The 19,632-nt window shown below is 59.5% G+C and overlaps 4 protein-coding genes across 4 annotated transcripts; 2 read left to right on the top strand and 2 right to left on the bottom strand.

The window, feature by feature from the left end:
* Nucleotides 1-705: 705 nt before the first annotated feature.
* Nucleotides 706-6,189, bottom strand: TOE1 (target of EGR1, exonuclease). Its single transcript, XM_086617556.1, has 7 exons — nt 6,079-6,189; nt 5,965-6,005; nt 5,668-5,764; nt 5,343-5,501; nt 4,744-5,003; nt 3,124-3,295; nt 706-1,591 (listed from the first exon to the last, which is right to left on the bottom strand). Exons 1-7 carry the CDS (start codon nt 6,187-6,189, stop codon nt 782-784), a joined length of 1,650 nt encoding a protein of 549 aa, XP_086473682.1. The 3' UTR covers nt 706-781.
* A 551-nt stretch (nt 6,190-6,740) lies between these two features.
* On the top strand, nt 6,741-12,254 carry MUTYH (mutY DNA glycosylase). Its single transcript, XM_086617752.1, has 16 exons — nt 6,741-6,843; nt 7,067-7,194; nt 7,945-7,984; nt 8,346-8,419; nt 8,556-8,597; nt 8,676-8,747; nt 8,944-9,057; nt 9,334-9,431; nt 9,719-9,863; nt 9,963-10,038; nt 10,113-10,298; nt 10,503-10,648; nt 10,853-11,005; nt 11,142-11,192; nt 11,435-11,521; nt 12,234-12,254. Exons 1-16 carry the CDS (start codon nt 6,741-6,743, stop codon nt 12,252-12,254), a joined length of 1,536 nt encoding a protein of 511 aa, XP_086473878.1.
* An 816-nt stretch (nt 12,255-13,070) lies between these two features.
* On the bottom strand, nt 13,071-14,255 carry HPDL (4-hydroxyphenylpyruvate dioxygenase like). Its single transcript, XM_086617785.1, has one exon. The coding sequence runs from the start codon at nt 14,253-14,255 to the stop codon at nt 13,071-13,073; it is 1,185 nt and encodes a 394-aa protein (XP_086473911.1).
* A 3,268-nt stretch (nt 14,256-17,523) lies between these two features.
* On the top strand, nt 17,524-19,210 carry LOC147528192 (selenoprotein Pb-like). Its single transcript, XM_086617750.1, has 4 exons — nt 17,524-17,732; nt 17,839-18,051; nt 18,191-18,326; nt 18,965-19,210. The coding sequence occupies exons 1-4, from the start codon at nt 17,524-17,526 to the stop codon at nt 19,208-19,210; spliced, it is 804 nt and encodes a 267-aa protein (XP_086473876.1).
* Nucleotides 19,211-19,632: the final 422 nt, after the last annotated feature.

The raw sequence follows: 19,632 nt of genomic DNA, 5'->3' as shown, positions 1-19,632 counted from the left end.
GAGAGGAAATAATTATGAGCATTATAGGGAATTACCCTACCAGCAGACTGAAAGCAGTAACACTTGACTAAACATTCATAAAACTGGGTGCTTTGCCTGAAGAGGCAGCCTTCTTTCACCTGGTGTCTCACAGAAGCATTACATCTTCCTCCAGTAACTATTCATAGCATTTTCTATCAAACTGGTTGTATGGGTCAGCAGCTTGGAGCTTTCAGACATGTGGACCTTTAGCACGTGCTCCTCTTGAAAAGGTCTATCCCACCCTAAGCCGCTAGGTTAAGTGGCAGCAGGAAATAAGGCTGTAGGTGCAGTAAGGATAAAGGCAAGATCTGGGAAGACACTGGGGCTCTGACGTGCTAGGAAGTTTAAGGGGGAAGCTCTGGCCTCTGTCTCCTCTGGTTATCAAGTGATTACCACCTTCATCTTCTGCAAGAAGTGAAACCCATGCTAAGGTAGCTGGCAAGTGGTCTTTCAGGAAAGGCAACCCTAGGTTGTTTTTTCAAAACCCACTCAGGAGCGCACAGCACCAAACTGAGACTTGCAGCCCTGGGTGCCGTTGGAGAGGTGTGCTTTTCCTCTCTCCTCCCTCACCCCTGCCTGCACAGCCTAGCACACCACTGAGGAACAACAGAGGGACCTCCCATCGAGAGCAATTTAATCTGTTAGAAGCGAAAAGAAAAACAAGAGTTAAGAAACTTGCTCCCCTTCTGGACAGCTTTTGATGGAATAAAGAACTTCAAAACTTGAGGGGGAAAAAAAGCCCAGTTCAGTGAGGAGTCCTCTAGCTCTGTCCACTGGCCCAGGCCAACTTCATCTTCTGGCTGTGAGCTTTGGAAGATTTGGAAAACAAGCTCTTTACTATCTGGAGTGGCACTGATTTCCCACTGAGGTACAGTTTATTGTGGCAGACTGGCAACCAGGGTCCTGCACCAGGGTCCGTGTTTTTCCCTTTCTTGAGCATCCACACGTAAGCCATGATATATCCAGTCATGAATGCGTCAAAGCCAGCTCGGTGTGTGCCCCCCTGTGAAGGTGGACCACGGGTTTCCTTTTCCTTTTCTGCAGCACATGCTGCTTCTGTCTCAGGGATGTCTGGGTAATTGACTGAGCCCACGCCAGCGGGAACCTCTGACTTCCCCTCCACTTGGTCACTGTCAGAGGCGTTTCCCTTGGCAGAAGGGCTCACTGAAGCTGCTACCTGGGCAGCAGTTCCTTCAGTGCTCCCCAGATCCTCTTCCTGTTGTGCACTAGTGTCCGAGCTGACCTCTGGTTCCGTGTCCATGGAGTTCTCCTCCTCCAGTGGCCTGCCCTCGCTGTTGGGTGCCATCTCTGCCAGCTCCGCAGCAGCTGGAGGCTCATAGCAGCTCTGTTTTCGCGGCGGTCCCTCCTGTCCATTCTGACCTAGCTCCATTTCTTTCTCTGAGCTTTCCTCTTCATGTGCCTTTGCAGGCTCTCTGGTGTTCTTCCGACGCTTCCATTTGTGCTTCTGCTTCTTCCGCTTCTCCTCCCAAAGCTTGTCATCTTCATCAATTATGAGGTCAATGTTATGAGACTGTGGACACTTCACCCCTTTTGGACACCAGCCATAGGCCTAGGGAGAGAGAGAGAAGTCTGTCACCACCAGCCTCCTGGTTAGAACAGTTTATCACCGTAACATGGAGCAGAGATAATTACTCCCCTCTACTGAGGGCTTGTGAAGCTGTATCATAGAATCATAGAACGGTTTGGGTTGGAAGGGACCTCAAAGATCATCTAGTTCCAACTCCCCTGCCATGGGCAGGGACACCCTCCACTGCACCAGGTTGCCCAAAGCCTCATCCAACCTGGCCTTGAACACTTCCAGGGATGGGGCAGCCACAACTTCTCTGGGCAACCTGTTCCAGTGCCTCACCACCCTCAGAGTAAAAAATTTCTTCCTTCTATTTAATGGAAGTCTCCCCTCTTTCAGTTTAAAGCCATTGCCCCTTGTCCTGTCACTACAGGCCTTTGTAAAAAGCCCCTTTCCAGCTTTCCTGTAGGCCCCCTTTAAATACTAGAAGGCTGCAATAAGATCACCTCGGAGCCTTCTCTTCTCCAGGTTGAACAGCCCCAACTCTCTGCCTGTCTTCATAGCAGAGGTGCTCCAGCCCTCGGATCATCTTTGTGGCCCTCCTCTGGACCCGCTCCAGACAGTATCAAGAGCCCTGTGTCCGGTTACAGCCCCACAACGGCACTGACAAACTGCAGCAAGTGCAGCAGGGAGCTGTCGCGATGCAACGTATAAGGAAGAGCCAAGGAAAGTGGATTTGTTCTACCTGGAGATGGCAAAGCTAAGGGGATGGAGATACCTTGTTGCTGTTTGCAGGTACCTAACGCAAAGGTTATAAAGATGGAGCTAGACTCTTCTGAGGGGAGCGCAGGGGAAGGTGACGTGGTCACAGTCGGAGGAAATTCTCACTAGATATATAGGAAGGCATTTTTCACAATGAGTGGTCAAGCACGGGAATGGGCCTGGAGGGGTTCTGCAATATCTGTCCTTAGAGATTTTCAAAATTCACCAAACAAGGCTCTGAGCAGTATTGAGTTGGTGGCTGGATGATAAACTTCCAGAGGTTTTCCCAACCTATGTTGTTCTGCGACAGTAACATGTAACACCTGGAAGAGCTCCCTTTCTCCCTGAAGCATCTGCTCAGATGGGCTCTTTGCTTACTGCTGTAGCAGCACAAGGACTTGAGATGCTGTGAACCACACCATACTACAGCTGCAGACAGGTAGCATTTTTTTATATCTAATCAAGGTAGGGGAGAGGGACAAGGCAGCATTTCTTGCTCAGAGGAAACTAATTTAGAACTTGCAGCGCCCCCAAGACAGCAATAGGTACTATACCTCATACCATCCCACTGTTCAGGCCCTATAATCTCTTTCTGAATCTTTGTTTCTAACGTAACCTGTGGAATTCACCATCTCCCAACAGAGCATGCCATTTCCCTTTCTGTCATGAAGCCACCTGTAGCTTGAAAATCTTCCTTGTATTGTCAAGCAAGCAAGGGGGAGTTCTCAGGTGCTTTCCTGCTACTTCCTGCTCTGGCCACATGTGGCTCTTTCCATGGAGCCAGGAAGGAAGCAGGGATTCATGTTACTTACCGAAAATTTCTCACAAACAGGCACTTTATTTTCCCCTCCCACATCATTGCTTTCTTCTTCCGGAGAGCAGTGGCGATAGTCGATGTAACGGGACACATTGGCAGGGTAGTTGCAGAACTCAATGGTGAGGTGCTGGCTGCTGGAGTCCTTCAGCTTGCAGTTTTCCCGCTTGCTGGAACAAGAGTACACAGTTAACATCACTGAAGGTACCACAGCGTGGAGCTGCTGCCAACACGCTGCTCTCCACCAAGCCTCAACTCCACTAGTTTCCTGCTCTTGAGCTCTAGCCAGCTCGACAGCCGGCTGGGAAGAAACTCAGTCCCGGGAGAGCAGTTTAGTAACTAGGTGATTCTGTGCTGGTTTGATTGGTTTCTCTTATGCCAACACACCGGCAGAGACACCAGTGTCTCAAGGAAAGCTATGGGAGAAGAGGACACAGCGCTTGGTTTTAAATATTAAGGGCACTAAGATATGTGTTAGTCTTCATGTTAATGGACAAAGGAAAAACGCCCAAAAATGAGGCATCGTGTAGAGCATCCCGCAGCCACTGCTTCAACAGGTCTAACCTGGGCAATGCAGACATGAAGGAAATGTTTTCCACCTCATGAGAAAAGAGCTGTTCTGTCCCCAGAGCTGGCTAAAAGGCCCAAAATCTTGGAAGGCCCTGTGTAACTAGAATTGTGGGTTAAAACATTTAAGAGTTCAGTTTTAAAAGTATTTTTATCCTGTCAAAACAAAGCATTCTCATGCTTGAGAACGGCCATCTTGAATGCTTTCAGACCTGTCAAAATGGCATTTCCTGATATAAAACAGTCACTAAAAATACCATTTCTCCTCTGCTCAGAGCATGACTTCAGTTTAATGGAGATTCAAGGGGCTGTATCACTGCCAGGGGCTTGTTTAGATTGTGCGGAGAGTGCAGAACCAGGGGCTGGACCGACACGTGAAGTGGACAGGCATCTCTGCTTCTAACATGTGTCTGCCTGGAAGCTATCCATGAAGAGCTGGGGGCAGGGAACGAGACAGGACACTCTGGAATGAGAGCACAACCTTTGCTCAGAAGGGAGGTGATGGGAGGTGATAGCCGGCTGCACGCGAGCATCACGTGCGAGATGCATGACAGAGCTGGTCGGCGTCAGGAGGTGCGGGGAGCCCCTACCCTTTACCTGCACCATCCCCTACAAAACCAAATCATAACCAGCAGACCCTGCAGGCACAGACCTGTTTTTGTTTGCTCCCTAGCTGAGTTTTAAGGGTCCCTCTTCTGCGTGTGTTCCTGCCGTGGCCTTGTGGCACTGCTGGACCAGGGCCACGTAGCGAATCGATTATTTTTCAATTAGATGAGGTCACTCCGTGGTCACAACTGCTGCCAGCAGAAGACCGAAATCCTCTTTCAGCAGCCGCCGACTGAACAGACAAGGCATGTTACAAAATGCACCCTTATGCACTTGGCACCCATCCTAGAAACAGGAAGAGCACGGGGCAGACTCACCAGAAAAGCACCTTTCTTCACTCATGGGGATGATACTAAGAGCCAATCCCCCTGCCTAGAAAAAACCAACCACTGACCCTCCCATTGCCCTTTCTCCCATGAGCTTTAAATACCAGAGCGCCGCTCACCATTTCTTGTAAGCATACTCCAAGTAGGACGCTACAAAGCGAGTCTCAAACTCTGAAGCATACTTGGTGTCATATATTCCTGCTGGAAACATTTCTGAGAGGTCAGCGGTGAAGGTGCCGAGGTTGTCTGGCAGGTGAGCGTAGAAGCACTGGTACAGGAAGACCAGATCAATCAGGCCGTTATGGAGAACGAGAGGCTTCTTCGCTCGTATGAGCTCCAGAAAAAAAGTCCGAACGCTCAGGCTCTGGTTCTCGTTGCCCTGCAAGAGGAAGGATTGGTCAACACGCCTTAGCGCCTGGACTTGCCATCACCCTGGGAAGTCCTCAGAGCCTGCTGTAGCAGAGCACTGCCTACAGCTGTTTCTTGCTCTCACCAAAGAGAGGCCCAAACATTTGGAAAAGCAACTGCAACAAGTGACAGCCTGGATATAAAGCAGCAGGGAGGTGAAAGGGATAACGCTGCACTCAAGACCCCAGTGTGAGCCCATCTTCACTCGGCAGCTGTGCGAGGGTGACGCCAGGACCAGGGGAAGCCAGCAGCCTCCCCAGAAGCCTGGGGCAGAGCAAACTGAGGGGCCCGAAGGAGAGCAGTTTTGTACCTTGTCGTTGCCCTTGTGGTAAGGAATCCCCTGGGAGTACTGCTTGTTGAAGTCAAAGCCGTGCTGCACCAGGAACTGCACGGACTGGGCTTCCACCGTGTAATCCTCCATGCAGAGGAGCGTCAGGTTGTAGATCTGGCAGAGATACGCGTTCTCCGACTGCAGGAGGAGAGCGTGCAAAGCGACACAGGGACACCCGTCACAGGGAGCTGCCGAAAGAGCCAGGGGCGAGCCCGCGGGGCGCGGGAAGGCAGAGTCCCGGTGCCCACTGTTCCCTCGGAAGGCGGCAACGAGGGAACGGCCGCTCCACGGCCCGGGCACTTACCTTCTCCGGGAGCCGCTTGAAACAGGCAACGCCAAGGGACAGGACGGAGCGGGTCCGGGCCGCGCTGCAGACGGCCTTGTACCGCTCCTCGATGCACCTGGGCAGCGGGAGAGCGGCAGCTGACGGCTCCTGCCCGGCACCGCCGCCCTGCCCCTTCCCGCCGGCTGCCCCGGGAGAGCCAAACCCGCGGGGGGAAACGAACTGGGCAGCCGGTCCCGGAGGGACGCGCCCCGAGCACCTGCACCCGGTAAGCCCGGCTGAGCGACACCACCCCCCGCGCACAACCGGGGCACTCACGGGCTCAGCAGCGACTTCCTGGCGCCGAGGCCGCTCAGCTCCTGCGGGGAGACACCCGTCAGCGGCCCCGCAGGCACGGCCGCGCCGCGGCCGCCGCCCCCCGCCCCGCCTCACCGTGTCGACGGCGACGAAGGTGGCGGTGCGCAGCGCCAGCACCATGGAGGGCCACAGCTCCGCGAAGTTGTCGCTCTGCACATCCACCACCGGCACCCGCCACCGCGCCATGGCCGCCCCCGCCGCCTCCCCGTGCCGGGCACGGGGCCTCCGTCGGCGCGGCTGCCCCCCGACTGCCCCCTCCCACCGATCGCCCTGCCCGCCCCTGCGCTCCGTGCTGCCTGGACGCGCGGGCGGCGCTATTCCTATCAGCAGTCGCTGGGGTTTTTTTCGTCTTCCGAAACCCATTTTGAAGCAGAATTTTGTTTTTAAGTAAACGGGCGTTTACGTCGGGCAACCCTTTGGGGCCCTTGTCGTGAGACCGTTGGGACCGGCGGGAGAAGAGGCGGGGACAGCCTCGTTTTCTTCATCGGAGCGCTGATTGGTTCCAGCGCTCCAGGCGGTCCCGCCCCCTCCCGCGGGCGGCCTGAGGACGGGAAGGCGCAAGCCCCTCCCCCGTGCCTCGCTTCGATTGGCTCACACCCGGGAGGTGGGCGGGGCAGCCCGCTCTGATTCGTCCCCGCGCGGGGCCGGGCCGCTGCAGGGGAAGCGTTTTCCCGGGAAAGTCTCACGTGGCGCCGCGCCGTCCCCGGGCTCCAGCCCCGCCGGGGAGCGGCCCGGCCATGAGCCAGCTCCGGGCGGCGGCTGCCAGGGGCCGCCGGCGGAGCGGCGGGAGGGCGGCCCCGCCCGCGGGGCCGAGCGGGAAGGGAGCGTCGCCCCGCGGAGGTGTCCGGTAGCGGGAGGGCTGGGTGGTAGCACGGCCGGTCCTGCGCGGGGCCGTCAGCCGGGGCGGCCGCTGGCGCTTGCTGCGGCTTTGCAGCGCTCGGTGCACATCCGCCCGGCAGCGGCTCTGTCGGGCTCCCGCCTCGGGCCCTGCGGCGCCGCAGTCGCGCCCCGCAGCCCTTCTCCGCCCCTGCCGTGCCCCGACCCCGCGCCGCTCTCCCGGCAGGGGCTCCAGCGCCGGCTCCGCCGCCCGCCCGGCATCTCTTCAGCGACCCGACCGAGAGGGAGGCCCTGCGCCGGGACCTGCTCGCTTGGTACGACAGGTGCAAGCGGGACCTTCCCTGGAGGACGCTGGTAAGGGGAGGCATCGGGAGGCAGGCGTGCCGTGGTGGGGAGCCGCTCCCTCCGCCCTGAGGGAGCGTTGCTGAGGTGACTACGGTGTCTTCCTGTGCGATGTATCCCTGGCTGCATGGAAGTGGGATAACGTTGGAAATGGGAGCGTGCTCCTGGCTAGCCCTTGCCGTTCCGTGGTTTTCTCTGGCAAACTTAATCTCGTTGTCTTTTAAACCTGTTTTGTTCCTGCCTCTGTGGTACCCTGCAGCAGCAAGTTCTGCATGGAAAACGTTTTCCGTGTGTTTGCTTTAAGCCTGCCAAGCGTTTTTATTAGAGCTCCTACCCGCTCTGCGCTCCCCCTGGCGACAAGTAGCCAGACAGCGATTGGGGTACTGGGGGTGGGCGTCCGCTTTACAGCAATGTCTGTCTGAATGGCGCTGCTGGGAGCTGCGTGGCTCTTCTGTGGGATTTACATCCACCTGCAATTGCTTCCTGTGCAGAGGAGCTCGGGTCTGGGACGGCTCCTCTGGTGGGATTTTGAACCTCAGGGTAAACTCTTGCTGTGGGATATGTCATTAGGGAGAAGGTGCTTTGTCACTTGACTAACCTGAACCTGGAACTTCTGAGCACTTGAGAGAATTTTTTTTTTTGGCAGGTTCCCATATAGCATTCAAAACACACCATAAGCAATTTTACTTTATCTGCAGGTCCCCTCTGCGGTGAGGTCCTGTGTCACCTTGTTTCTCACACTCCATCTTCTTCCCCTTTCAGGCAGCAACTGAGCTGGATGCCGACAGACGGGCATACGCAGGTGAGGAACAGGGACTGCGCCCCGACGTGTGTGAGGGGTCCTGCTGTGTGTTGCCCCCTGACACGGATGTGCAATATGGCCTTGTGAGAAAACATGGCTTTAGTTGCCATCCTTGGAACAAGCTGCCTGGAGCAGCTGTGAGAGCCACTGACCCCCCCTTTGCAAGGTGCTGGGGGGTCGGACAGCCCACTTTGGGCCTGAGGGAGCTCCTATGGGGCAGCATGTGGGGAATGTGAGGAGTGGGAGGGGTGTCATGGGTTGGGTGGTGGTGCAGTGCTTGGAGCCAGTGCTAATGTCACCATGGCACAAGGTGTGGGTGGTGGTTGTGCTTCTGCTCTGATCCCTGCCCTGCTCCCTGCAGTGTGGGTGTCTGAGATCATGCTCCAGCAGACGCAGGTGGCTACAGTGATCAACTACTACAACCGCTGGATGCAGGTGACTGTTCCTCATGGAGTCCTGTGCCCAAAGGCTGCCCCTTTTGGAGACCTTGTTTGCTGCCTGTTGCAGATCCCCTGCTGCAGAACACAGCTCTTGCTTGTCCCTGACTTGTCCCCTTCCCTCTGTACCGCAGAAGTGGCCGACGCTGCAGGCTCTGGCACAGGCGTCCCTGGAGGTGAGCATTGCTGGGGCTGGGTGCTCTCCCTGCCCTCGTGGCCCTTCATCTAACACCAGGCTGTGTCTCTTGGAGCAGGAGGTGAATGAGGTGTGGGCTGGACTTGGCTACTACTCAAGAGGGAAGCGTCTGCAGGAGGCAGCAAGGAAGGTGCTGGGGAGTGGGGTGCATTCCCGAAGCCCTCTGCAGCCTGTGGGTTGGTGCTGGCTGACACTTGCCCTCCCTCGCTGAGGCTGTGTCCGGCTGGCACAAGGCTACAGAGGCTGGATCCTGTCTTACCATGGGTAAAACGATTTGCACACACACGCCTCAGCTGCTCCTCTGACCTCAGCCCTCTCTCTGCCAGGTGGTGTCTGAGCTGGCTGGCCAGATGCCCAGGACAGCTGAGGACCTGCAGAAGCTGCTGCCGGGAGTGGGCCGATACACGGCGGGAGCCATCGCGTCCATCTCGTATGGACAGGTGAGAGCTGGGCATCAGCGGACACATCTCTCCTCTCTGCCACCCAGCCCTGCTCCTGGTGGGGTCCAGCTGATGTGTCTCACAAGCCAGGAGCTCCCCAGAACTGTGCTTGGCTCTGGCTCTCCCCTCTATTGCGGTGTGTCTCGCCCACTGCCCAGGTTGGCCTGTGGGTTGGCCTTGTGTGTGTCCCCCTTCCATCCTGGGAGCACCCCAGCTCCCTGCCTTGCTGGGAGCACAGGTGCCTCCCGGTGCAGTAATCCCTGCTCCCGGTCCCAGGCTACTGGTGTCGTGGATGGAAATGTGATCCGGGTCCTGTGCCGCCTACGGTGCATCGGTGCCGACTCCAGCAGCCCGGCTGTCATTGACCGGCTCTGGTAAGGGGAATGCTCAGTCCCTGCTCCGAGCTGCAGTGATCGTGGCTGTGCCTGGTGCTGGCTGAGGGCAGGATCACTTGGGAGCCGTGGGGAGCTGAGCTGGCAGAGGGAGAGAAGCGTGGGGTGTGGGAGCTCTTGGGAGGCTGATGCTGCTGGGAGCAGTGGAGAAAGGAGCCGTGTTGCCTCTGCCTACCTAGGAGCATCCTCCCTTGCAGGCAGGAAGCAGGCACAGGTCCTGGGACCCTCTCCCCACAGAGCCCTGTGCCGCTCACTGCTGTTTCTCCCAGGGACATGGCTAATGCCCTGGTAGACCGGAGCCGCCCGGGGGATTTTAACCAAGCCCTGATGGAGCTGGGGGCAACTGTGTGTGTGCCCAAGGCCCCGCTGTGCAGGGAGTGCCCTGTGAAGCAGCACTGCCATGCACGGCACAGGGTAAGTATGACCCCAAAATCTGGCCCTGAGGGGTTGCCATGCTTAGGGACAAGGCAGGCTGGTGGATGAGCCTGTCCTCATTCCTGTCCCCCCTTGCAGGTGGAGAAGGAGCTGGCCTTCGCCTCTCAGAAGCTGTTTGAAAAACCCGCCCCAGTGCCTGATGTTGAGGACTGTGGTAAGCGCACGGGGAGGTGCCTGTGGTAGCCCCAGGTATGGGTCCTGGGGCGACTGTTAAATCGATGTTTGCAGGTGTTGGGGGCTGTCCCCTGTGCCCCCCAGCCACGGAGCCGTGGGACAGTAGCCTGGGGGTGACCAACTTCCCCCGGAAAGCAGCAAAGAAGCAGCCGCGGGCAGCACGAACAGCCACGTGTGTGCTGGAGCGGAGGGGCTGCCACGGGGCCCTGGAGTACCTCATCGTGCAGAGACCCAGCTCGGGTAATGGGGCTGGGCGGGCAGGGGCAAGGGCACTGTGTGGCCCCTTACCACTTGCGCAAAGGATAGAGCAGCCTGGGAGAGGGCTGCACCAGTGATGTGCTTGCTGTGGGGATGGGGAAAGGAGCCCCATGGGGCTGTGGTGAGGCTCGGTGTCCTCAGATGTGCCCCTTGCCGGCTCACACTCCTGTCGTGCCCCCTCCCCAGGTCTCCTGGCTGGGCTCTGGGAGTTCCCAAGTCTCCCACTAGCTGAGGGCCTGCAGGAGGAGAAGCAGAGGGAGGCGCTGGCAGATCACCTCCAGGCCTGGACAGGGCGGCCCGTGGTGGCCAAAGGCTTGCGGTTCATCGGAGAGGTGAGCGATGCAATGTTTAAATCCCTGTGCTCAGCCACAGGGGCAAAGCACAGGTCTCCCTTCACTGCTGTCACCCCTCCAAAACCCTGCCCTGCTCCTCTGAGCCCTGGCAGACTCAGTGCACTTGTGGGGCAGCTGAGCAGTGCATCCATCCCCTGCTGCCTGCCAGCTGCCCTTTTCATATGTCTTCCCATCCCCTCGCAGGTCATCCACATCTTCTCTCACATCCACCAGACGTATGTGGTCTACTCCCTGCCCCTGGATGAGGACGTGACCCTGGTCCCTGCCTTGTCCCCGTCCCGCTGGGTGACAAAGGAGGAGTTCTGTGCCTCTGCGGTGTCCACGGCTATGAAGAAGGTACTGGGGCGTACCTGGGCCTTATTCCCTCGATCTTCCTGGGTTCCTGGGAGAGCCTCTGGCATTCCTCTGTGGGCTGTCCTGGCTCCAGGACTGGGCTGCAGTTCAGCTCTGGGCTCTCTTGTGCTTCCTTCAGGTGCTGAAAGCATGTGAGAAGCAGCATGGGAAGGAGAGCAGCCCTGGCAAGGTGAGCATCACTGGATGGTTGCTGTGGGCCACCCTCTGGTCTGGGGTGCTGGACCCACCCTGGGGTCTGGGGTCAGGCCAAGGAGCATCCCCAGCCTGGGCAGGGCTGTGTTTGGGGGACTCGCCTGGCTGGAATTGCCCCTGGATGTCCTCACTAGCAGGGGCCCCTTGCCCCAGTGGGGGTCCGTGGAGGCCATGGGGGCCCTTGGGGTTTGGCTTAGCTCTGCTGTGTGCCTCCTGCAGGGTGCCAAGCGGAAGCGGGGGGCAAAACTGCAGGGAGCGGGCAGCACCAGCTCTGGGACGCAGCTCTCCCTCCACACTTTCCTCCAGGCACAGACTGCCCTGTGACAGCACCTTCCATGTGCGAGACCACCAGAGACCCGTGCTGCGGTGAGTCCTGCCTGTGGTGTGGGGATGGTGTCCCCTATACTGCTGCAAGCCTGGTACACGGCCCTGTAATGGTCTCCTGCTTCTAGCGGAGTCCAGTGGCTTCCCTGGCGCCCTGGTGGGAGTTGTGCCTTGTCATGGTCCTGGATGCGACCTGGAGCCAGGCTTGCCCTCCCTCCTTGGCCGGAGCCCTCCTGTGGTTATTCGGCCCTGTATGGCCACCGGTCCGGCTCTGCGGACTCACAGCAGCAGGGGTTTCTCTCCGGCAGCAGGAAGGCTGTGCTGTATCCCTCCCGCAGCCCTGTCCCCGGTTGCCTGCTCCTCATCCCCCAGCCACTGATCCCCCCAGTGGATGCTGCTGTCCCCTTCCCGGCTTCCAACAGCCCTTTTTATACACTTGTTTTTACTGAACCTGAGCCATAGGCTTTTGAATAATAAAGCTAAAGCATCTGTTGTGTTGTTTTTTTTTTTTTTTAAAGTGACTTTCTACCTCTGTTGCACTGTGCTAAGCTGGGGGGGGTCAGGCAGCCTGTGGCTGATGTGAGGATGGCTGGCAGGATCCCTACATCTGGGCTGGAGACTGCAGGGATTTCTTCATTAATGCACCTGTGAGCCCCTTGGCTGAGCATCAACTGCTGCTGACCCCCCAAATAAGGCACCCAGAACACCCCCCTAAAGGGCAGGCATCAGCCCCCACGGGCTGACCCTCTGTAGAGCCAAGCAGCCCTCCCTCGGCTTTTCATAGGCTTTTATTCCCCTTTTTTACCTTTTCCGTCAGGCTGTTTCTCAGTGTGTTCACCCTGTGGCTTTTCCTGACCGTGATGCACAGCTGCACCCTGGCAAAGGCACCAGTCCCGGGGGCCGGCAGGGACAGGGGCTGGTCTAGGGGGTGTGCAAGGGGCAAGTGGCCTCAGTTGAGGGACTGCAGGACTGGGGACAGCCGGCCTTAAAGGGCAGAAAGGGCCCTTTCATCCTTGCCTGGCACTTGGCATGTCTTAAATGGGAGGAGAGAAAAAACCAAAGCAAGTTCTTGCAAGTTAATTCTTTAATTGAGAGGAGTAAGAGCCCATTGCTTGCCCCGTAACAGGGGCTGGCTGTGCTCTGGGTGGTAACCATTGACGAGCAGCTATGTCCGTGGCCCCTGAGTTATCCGCTCCCTCCGGCAGCCCCTCATCCCCCTACATCTGGGGGCGTTGTGCCAGCAGCATTCTTGGCCCTGCTGCAAACAAAAGTCTCATTAAATTAAGGCAGAAAGTTTTTCACATGAGGTCAATAAATAACTGGGAACCCAGGGAGGGGGAGAAATCACCCTCCATTCTGGGGGATGCTCAGAGACCCACTGGACTTGGCCCTGAGCAACTTGCTCCCAGGTGGAGTTGGCTCTGGGTTGACCTGAAGCCCTCCCTTGGTCCTTGCCCATGTGGTATCTCTACAGCAGCGTGTTGGACCAGAGAGGACAGGGAGCTGAGGGACAAGGATTGCACTGTTGCCACTACTGCTGCCGGTCCATATAGACCTGCACAGCTTTCCACAGCGCCCGTATATTGCCTTCTCCGAAGCCCCGTGCGCCACGCCGGTCAATGAGCTCCAGAAAGAACGTCTCCTCAGAGAAGACAGGATGGGTGAAGATCTGCATCAAATACTGCTGCGAAGGGCTCTCTTCTGCATCAGTGCCTGGCCAGCCCTTGTCCCCAGGCACTGTGGTGTCCAGCAGGATGCCCAGCTCTGCCAGCGTGCAGGGGTCCTGCCCGACCCCTCGGATCTCCTCCTCTTTGCCCTCCTGGCTGTAATAGGTTGCAGGGGGTGTGAAGAACCGTGCACCCCTCTGCTGCAAAGCCCTGGTCGTGGCGACGATGTTGGTGGTGCGGAGGCCGACATGCTGGATCCCGGCCCCACCATGCTGCTCTAGGAAGGTGTCGACTTGGTTGGCGCCGTCCTCCGAGAGGGACTCGGCAAGGACGAGCTTGCAGCCGTGTGCCGGGGCACTCTGGGTGCTCTGCAGCGCGAGGAGCAGCATGCCCACCCCCTGCCCCCCGAGCACATACCCCTCAGCTGGCCTCTCCCGCGGGTTCAGCAAGAAGCGGTGGAAGCCGAAGCAGCGCTGGTACCAGTCCAGAGCTGCCCGGGCACTGCCCCGTGGGCAGACGTACGTGATGTGGTCAAAATGGGTGATCTCGATCCCATCCCCTGTGGCCGAGGGGGCTCCTTGGATGGGCTGGAAGCCAGGCAGGAAGGGTCCTTGGTAGCGAGATCGGTCCAGAAGGGTATGGCTGATGTTGCCCACAATGGAACTCACCACCCCGTAGGTGACAGAACCACCATCGTCCCTCACCTCAGTGGGGGGCACTGGCAAGGAGCATCCCCGGCTCTGCAGCCGCTTGCAGAGCCCTGGCACGTCGTCCACCTCAAAGCAGATGTTGGAAGCCGTGCCCAAAGCAGGGTGGGGGTCCACGTCGTAGAGGAAATCGCAGGAGGAGGCACCAGCGGGCCCTGGCGCCAGGCGCTCGTTGACAAGGAAGATGGCAGATCCTCGCTGCAGAGCCAGCTGCCGGACTCGCGGCGTCTCCCGCATGGCCACCGGCTGGAATCGAAAGGCGTTGACCAGGTCCTGGGCCCAGCCCTGCCTGTAGGGCACGTGGAGGGAGATGAAGCAGGGGCGGCTCAGCGAGGCTGCCATGGCTGGGCAGGCTGCGGGGAGGATGCAGGGGGTCAGGGGGGGCTCACTGGCTGCGGGAAGGAGCCGTTCCTCCGCTTTGCATGGAGCCTGAGTGCATCTGCGTGCACGCATACACACACGTAAATTCGCACCCCTTAAATGTATGTATTTTAAATAAGTGCGTCTCACAAGCCAACGCGCACCGTGCAAGGGCACCCACTCTCAGGACCAGATGCAAAGAGCTGCCTGAGGTTGCTGAGCCATTCTGCCACCCCTTCGCTCTGCTGTCCTGGCCTGCGCCCGCAGTCACTGAGGAGGAAAACCCTGAGCCTTGGCCACAGCAGGTCCCCTCTGGAGCCATGTGTCCCTCCAGGGTGCTGCAGGGAGGTTAGCGGGGAATCTGGGTGATGGATAAGCAAGGCTATGGGGACAAGAACTGGGGGGGGAATGTCCTGTAGTGTGTCCTTCTTGCTGCTACAGTTAAAAGGCTCCTGTGCTGTCCCACAAATGGCTGGGGAGAACAGCAAGGGTCACAGGAGGCTGAAGTGCCCTTCTCTCCCCAGCAAGAACAGCATGGAGTTACCATGGTCGGACCGTGACCTTGTCCTAGGGGCACAGAGGGTGAAATAGGAGAGACGCTGCAGGGAAAGTGACCTCCCTCCCCACCCAAATACCTGCCACTCAAGGAATAGATCTGTCCAAACACCCACTCGGCATCACCTCAGGTTCCTGACCCCGCGCCATGCACCCGCCACCCTGGCTGGACCCCCCAGAGGTGGGGGTGGGGGTGGGCAGAGGCCCGCTTAATTATTCCCTTCCACCTGCCCCCCCGAAAAGGGCTTCGCACTGAGCGCTCCCTGCGCAGGCAGGGCGCAGGGCACGGGGCTCCGCCGGGCCGCGGGGGGAGGCTGCGCTGCACCCGGGTACTCCGCCTGCCCCGGGGGAGCCGCAGCCCCGCAGCGCCCTGCCGGGACCCCCGGCTGCTGCGCACCAGCTGGGCCGGGGCTCAGCCCTGCGCGCCGAGCACACGGGCAGGGGACGGCGCTCCCACCCTGCCCGCCCTCCTCCTCCTCCTCCTCCTCCCCCCCACCGCGCCCTGCGCCATCAGCATCGGCCCCGCTCCGCCGCCGCGCCCGCCCCCCCGGCCCGCCCTCCCCCCGGCCCGCGGGGCCCCGGCGGCTCACCGGGGTCACGGCTGCGGGCGAAGGGGATGCCGGGGCAGGGGCCGGCCCCGGAGAGGCGGTTCAGTTCGCTCCTCCCCGGCTTGCGACGGGCCGCGGCGGGTCGGGGAAGCGGGTTGGCGGCGGCGGGGAGGCTGCAAAGCCACCGGCCCCGCCACGGGGCGGCCCCCGCGGCGGGAGGAGTCGGTGGGGCGGGAGGAGGCGGCGGTGCCGTCCTGGGCAAGGGACGAGCCGCTGCCGAGTGCGGCGGGTGTCGAGTTTTGTATCGGCCCCGCAGGTGCGGGGCTGTGTTTGCAGAGCGAAAAGGTGCCCAGGCCGATAACCGCGGGCACCGGGGCCGCCGGCTCGGGGATGGGCAAAGGGAGGAGACAAACCGGCTGCCGGGCGGTGGCTGGGGGTCGCCCGGGACCGGTGGTGAAACGGCTCGTGTCTGCGCTGGGTCATTCCCTGCTGGCCCGGATCCCGTCGGGGCAGGGCACTCGGCGGGGGATATGTGGCCCTGCTCAGTGCCGGGTGCTTCATGGTGCCCGGGGTACCTGGTGTGGGGCCTTGGGGGGAGCGGTGTGCGGATGGGGGTAACAGCTCTGCCGAGGGTCTGGCATCAGTCATGGGACAGTTTTGCTCCAGCCTGACTCCGCACAGCTGCTCCTCAATCCCAACCCATGGTCCCACGTCCTTGCTGACATCCCTGAGCCTCTTCAGCCCCACAGCAGCAACCCCCTCTCTCCTTGCTGCTCGTGACTGTTTTCAGACAAATTCCCCTTTTGGTATATGTCCGGGACCGTGTTGGGGCCCCAGTTGTGTCCGTGTCTGCTGCCCTTCCCTGCCTTATCATGTTTTTGTACAGAGCCCAGGTACAATAAACTGCTCAAATATTTGCGGAGATGTCCGTGTACGGCCAAAGTGGTGAGCTCCTCTTGTTTGGCTGGGGGAGGGAATCCACTGGCGCTGTGATTTCCCAAGAGAGCACAGACTCCTCACACCGCCACAGCCCCCCCAGCACGGGGCTGGGCAGGAGGCACGGGACTGGACACTGGGGGTTTGCTGTAGGGCCAAGCATGGTCCAAGAGCAGCCATGGCAGCATGTGGCAGGATGGCACAGCCTTTGGGGTGGCTTCTCGCAGGGCAGGGAGCTCCAGCACCTCATGGGTGTGGGGCAGGCACTCATCTTTTTGGCTACAAGGTGGCAGAGGCTGTGCTGCAAGTTCCCATGGGACCTTGTTCATGGATGGCACTGTTCAACGTCACTCCCACAGTCCTGTAACCCTTTGGTGCAAGCAGTGCCCTTGGCAATGTCCCCAGCTCTCCTGTGCCTGCGGGGTGGTTTTGAGCAGCCATGCCTGTCCTTTCCCTGCAGCACTGCCTGGCACCCTCTGCACCAGCCCAGCACCAGGCACCACTTTGCCCCAGCACGGCTCATGGACCCCGAAGCCACGTGGCACCGAAGGAGACAGTGGCTGCCTTGTTGCCGTCCCCAGAGGCAGGCGGTGGTGGCCAGGGCACAGTCCCCCTCTGGCTGGGCTCTTCTCCTCCCTCCTGGGCGGGGAGAGTGGACAGGAGATAAAAGGGAGACCCGGGCCAGCTGGGCATTGCCAAGAGCTGCTGGGGCCGGGAGCAAGGTCTGACTGGAGGACGGCAGTGAGAAGTGCGGTATTAAGGGCTCATTCTCGCGGGGGGAGAGGGCTGGGGATTGGGGGTTCATCCATCCTGACCAGACCCCACAGTCCCCTGCTCCCTCCCCACCTCTCTGTATCATCCTCCCCAGCCCCGTGTCCTCCCCTTGCCCATTAAATGTGCTGGATTCTGGAGGGATGGGGCATATCTTCCCGTGGGCAGGGTTAGGGGGCTGTGGGAGGAAGGGGCTTCAGGCAGATTTTGGGGGAGAGGAGGTTTAAAGGCTCTGTACACCCCTCAAGTGTTTTGTGGGGCATCAAGGACTCTCAAGGTGACCTGAAGGTGAAACCGTCCCTGTCCCACTGACTCCCTTCCCATGGCCAGGACAATGAGGGCTGCATCCCTGCCTCCCTCCGGGGCAAAGACAGAGCCCTGGCCATGGCTGGGGTAGAGACTAACACCCCATTTCCCCCTGCCAGGGGTGGGGGTCCGGGATGGGGCTGCTGGTGCTGGCCCTGGCTGCCTGGCTAGGGCTGAGGCTGGCCTCGGCTTCCGAGGGGGTGGACAACAGCAGCCGACTCTGCCAGGAAGCGCCAGCCTGGAGCATCAACGGCTCGAGCCCCATGATGGGGGCGGCGGGGCAGGTGACAGTGGTGGCCTTGCTGAAGGCCAGCTGACACTTCTGCCTGCAGCAGGCTCGCAGGTGAGTCCCACTGCTCCCACCCCAAACCCAGCCCCGCCATCTTGGGGGACGGTGTAGTCCCCCCCCCCCCCCCAGCACCCCCCTCCCAGCGCCTCCTTCCCCACAGCCTCGGGGGCCTGCGGGAGAGGCTGACCCGGCAGGGAACGGCCGACGTCCGCTACATGATCATCAATGAGAAGGCGCCGCTCTCTCGCGCCATGTTCAGGGAGCTGGAGCGCCAGACCCCACCGGGCATCCCCGTCTTCCAGCCAGAGCCAGAGGAGCCCGACGTCTGGCAGATCCTGGGGGGCGACAAGGACGACTTCCTTGTCTATGACCGGTGAGCGTCCTCTGTCTCAGCTGAGGCTTTCCTGGGGGGTTACAGAGCCTTTGGTGGGCTTCCTAAAGCTCCCTCCATGGCTGGGCTGGGGGGACCCCAGACCCCCCACCTCGAGCCAGGCCGTGGCTTCTCCCTGCAGGTGCGGCCGCCTGGCTTTCCACATCCAGCTGCCCTACAGCTTCCTCCACTTCCCCTACGTGGAGTCGGCCATACGCTTCACCCACAACAAGGACTTCTGCGGCAACTGCTCCCTCTACCCCAACACCACCCAGGAGGTATGGAGCAGGGAGTCTCGCTGGAGCTGGGCTCCTTTCTTTCCTCTGGCATTGTACATCAATTAAAAAACAACCTTGTCTTCACACTGGGGACAGGTTCTGGGCCAGCAGCCACCCTTGGCCACGGTTGAAAGGGAAGGTGATGAAAGGCGTGGAAGAAGAGCAGTTAAATAGGTCAGAGCTTTCAAGCTGAGAAGGAGTGGACTAAAGGGGTCATAGCCCAGATCTGGAAAAGCTAACTAGGGTCAGTGGCTGCTCTGATATAAGAAAGGGGTGAGCAACGGACCCAGAGATGACAAGCTCAGAGCGAAGAAAAGGATGTAGCTCTGGGCTCAACAGGTAATTAGTCACTTCCTAGGAGAAAAATCCACCTAGAAATATTAAATGCAAAGTCCCTTCCTGGCTCAGGAATTTCCTGGACCACAGACAGCTTGAGCCAAGGGATAGTAGGTACAGAGGCTTGTGATCTCTGTGCTGCTCCAGCATCTCCTGTCCTCCCTGTGCCCTGGGTCAAGGCTCTGGCTCACACAGCTTGCTGTGTGACGGATACTGTTCTGCTTTCATCCCAGCTCACAGGCTCGCTGTGGGGCTGTCTGTGCATCCACATATTGCATCAGCCCTTGTGTTACTTTCCCCAGGCTAACAGCACCGTGGAGGTCCCTGTAACCCTGAGCCCGCTTCCTGAACAAGAGGGGAAGGAGTCAGAGACTCCCATCCAGCAGCACAACCCTCTCCATCCTCACCGACACCATGCGATCAGCAGTGAGAAAGCCACAGACCCGAGTGGAGACCACAGACCTACTGCCCACGCTCACCACCACCATGGAGACCACAGCCAGCCACATCCCAAGGGCCAGAAGCAGAAGGAGGGCATCCAGCCCTAAACCAGGCTGGGTGGCCTTGCAGAAGAACCCTGTAGAGCGCAGAGCACGCCAACTCGCTTCACGCAGGCATGAAAGGACTTGCTTTGGGCTGCTGGTCACCAGCAGCATTGGTATAACCCCCTCCAGCATCCCCCATGTGGGTTGTAATCCCACGCTGTGATCAGGGGTGAAAAATCCCCTCAGACCGCCCCCAAGGTGCTGCATTTTCAGTCCCAGGGCTCGGTTCTGAGCCTTCCTCTGCCGCTGCCCGCCTGTCCGTGCTCAATGAAGCCGGCCGTGCAAACCGGGAGGTCCCCGGTCACTGCTGGCTGACACCGCACGGAGCAGCAGGGCAGGGGCGGAGGGGCCAGAACCAGGACAGGAGCAGCACTGCCAGCACACTCTGCCCATCCTGGCACCCCTGGGTATCCCGGCACCCCTGG

This window comes from Tauraco erythrolophus, chromosome 10, assembly GCF_009769465.1.
Source record: "Tauraco erythrolophus isolate bTauEry1 chromosome 10, bTauEry1.pri, whole genome shotgun sequence".
Taxonomy (NCBI): Eukaryota; Metazoa; Chordata; class Aves; order Musophagiformes; family Musophagidae; genus Tauraco; species Tauraco erythrolophus.
Note: the sequence above shows the minus strand (reverse complement) of the source record. Positions and strands in the feature narration are given on the sequence as shown.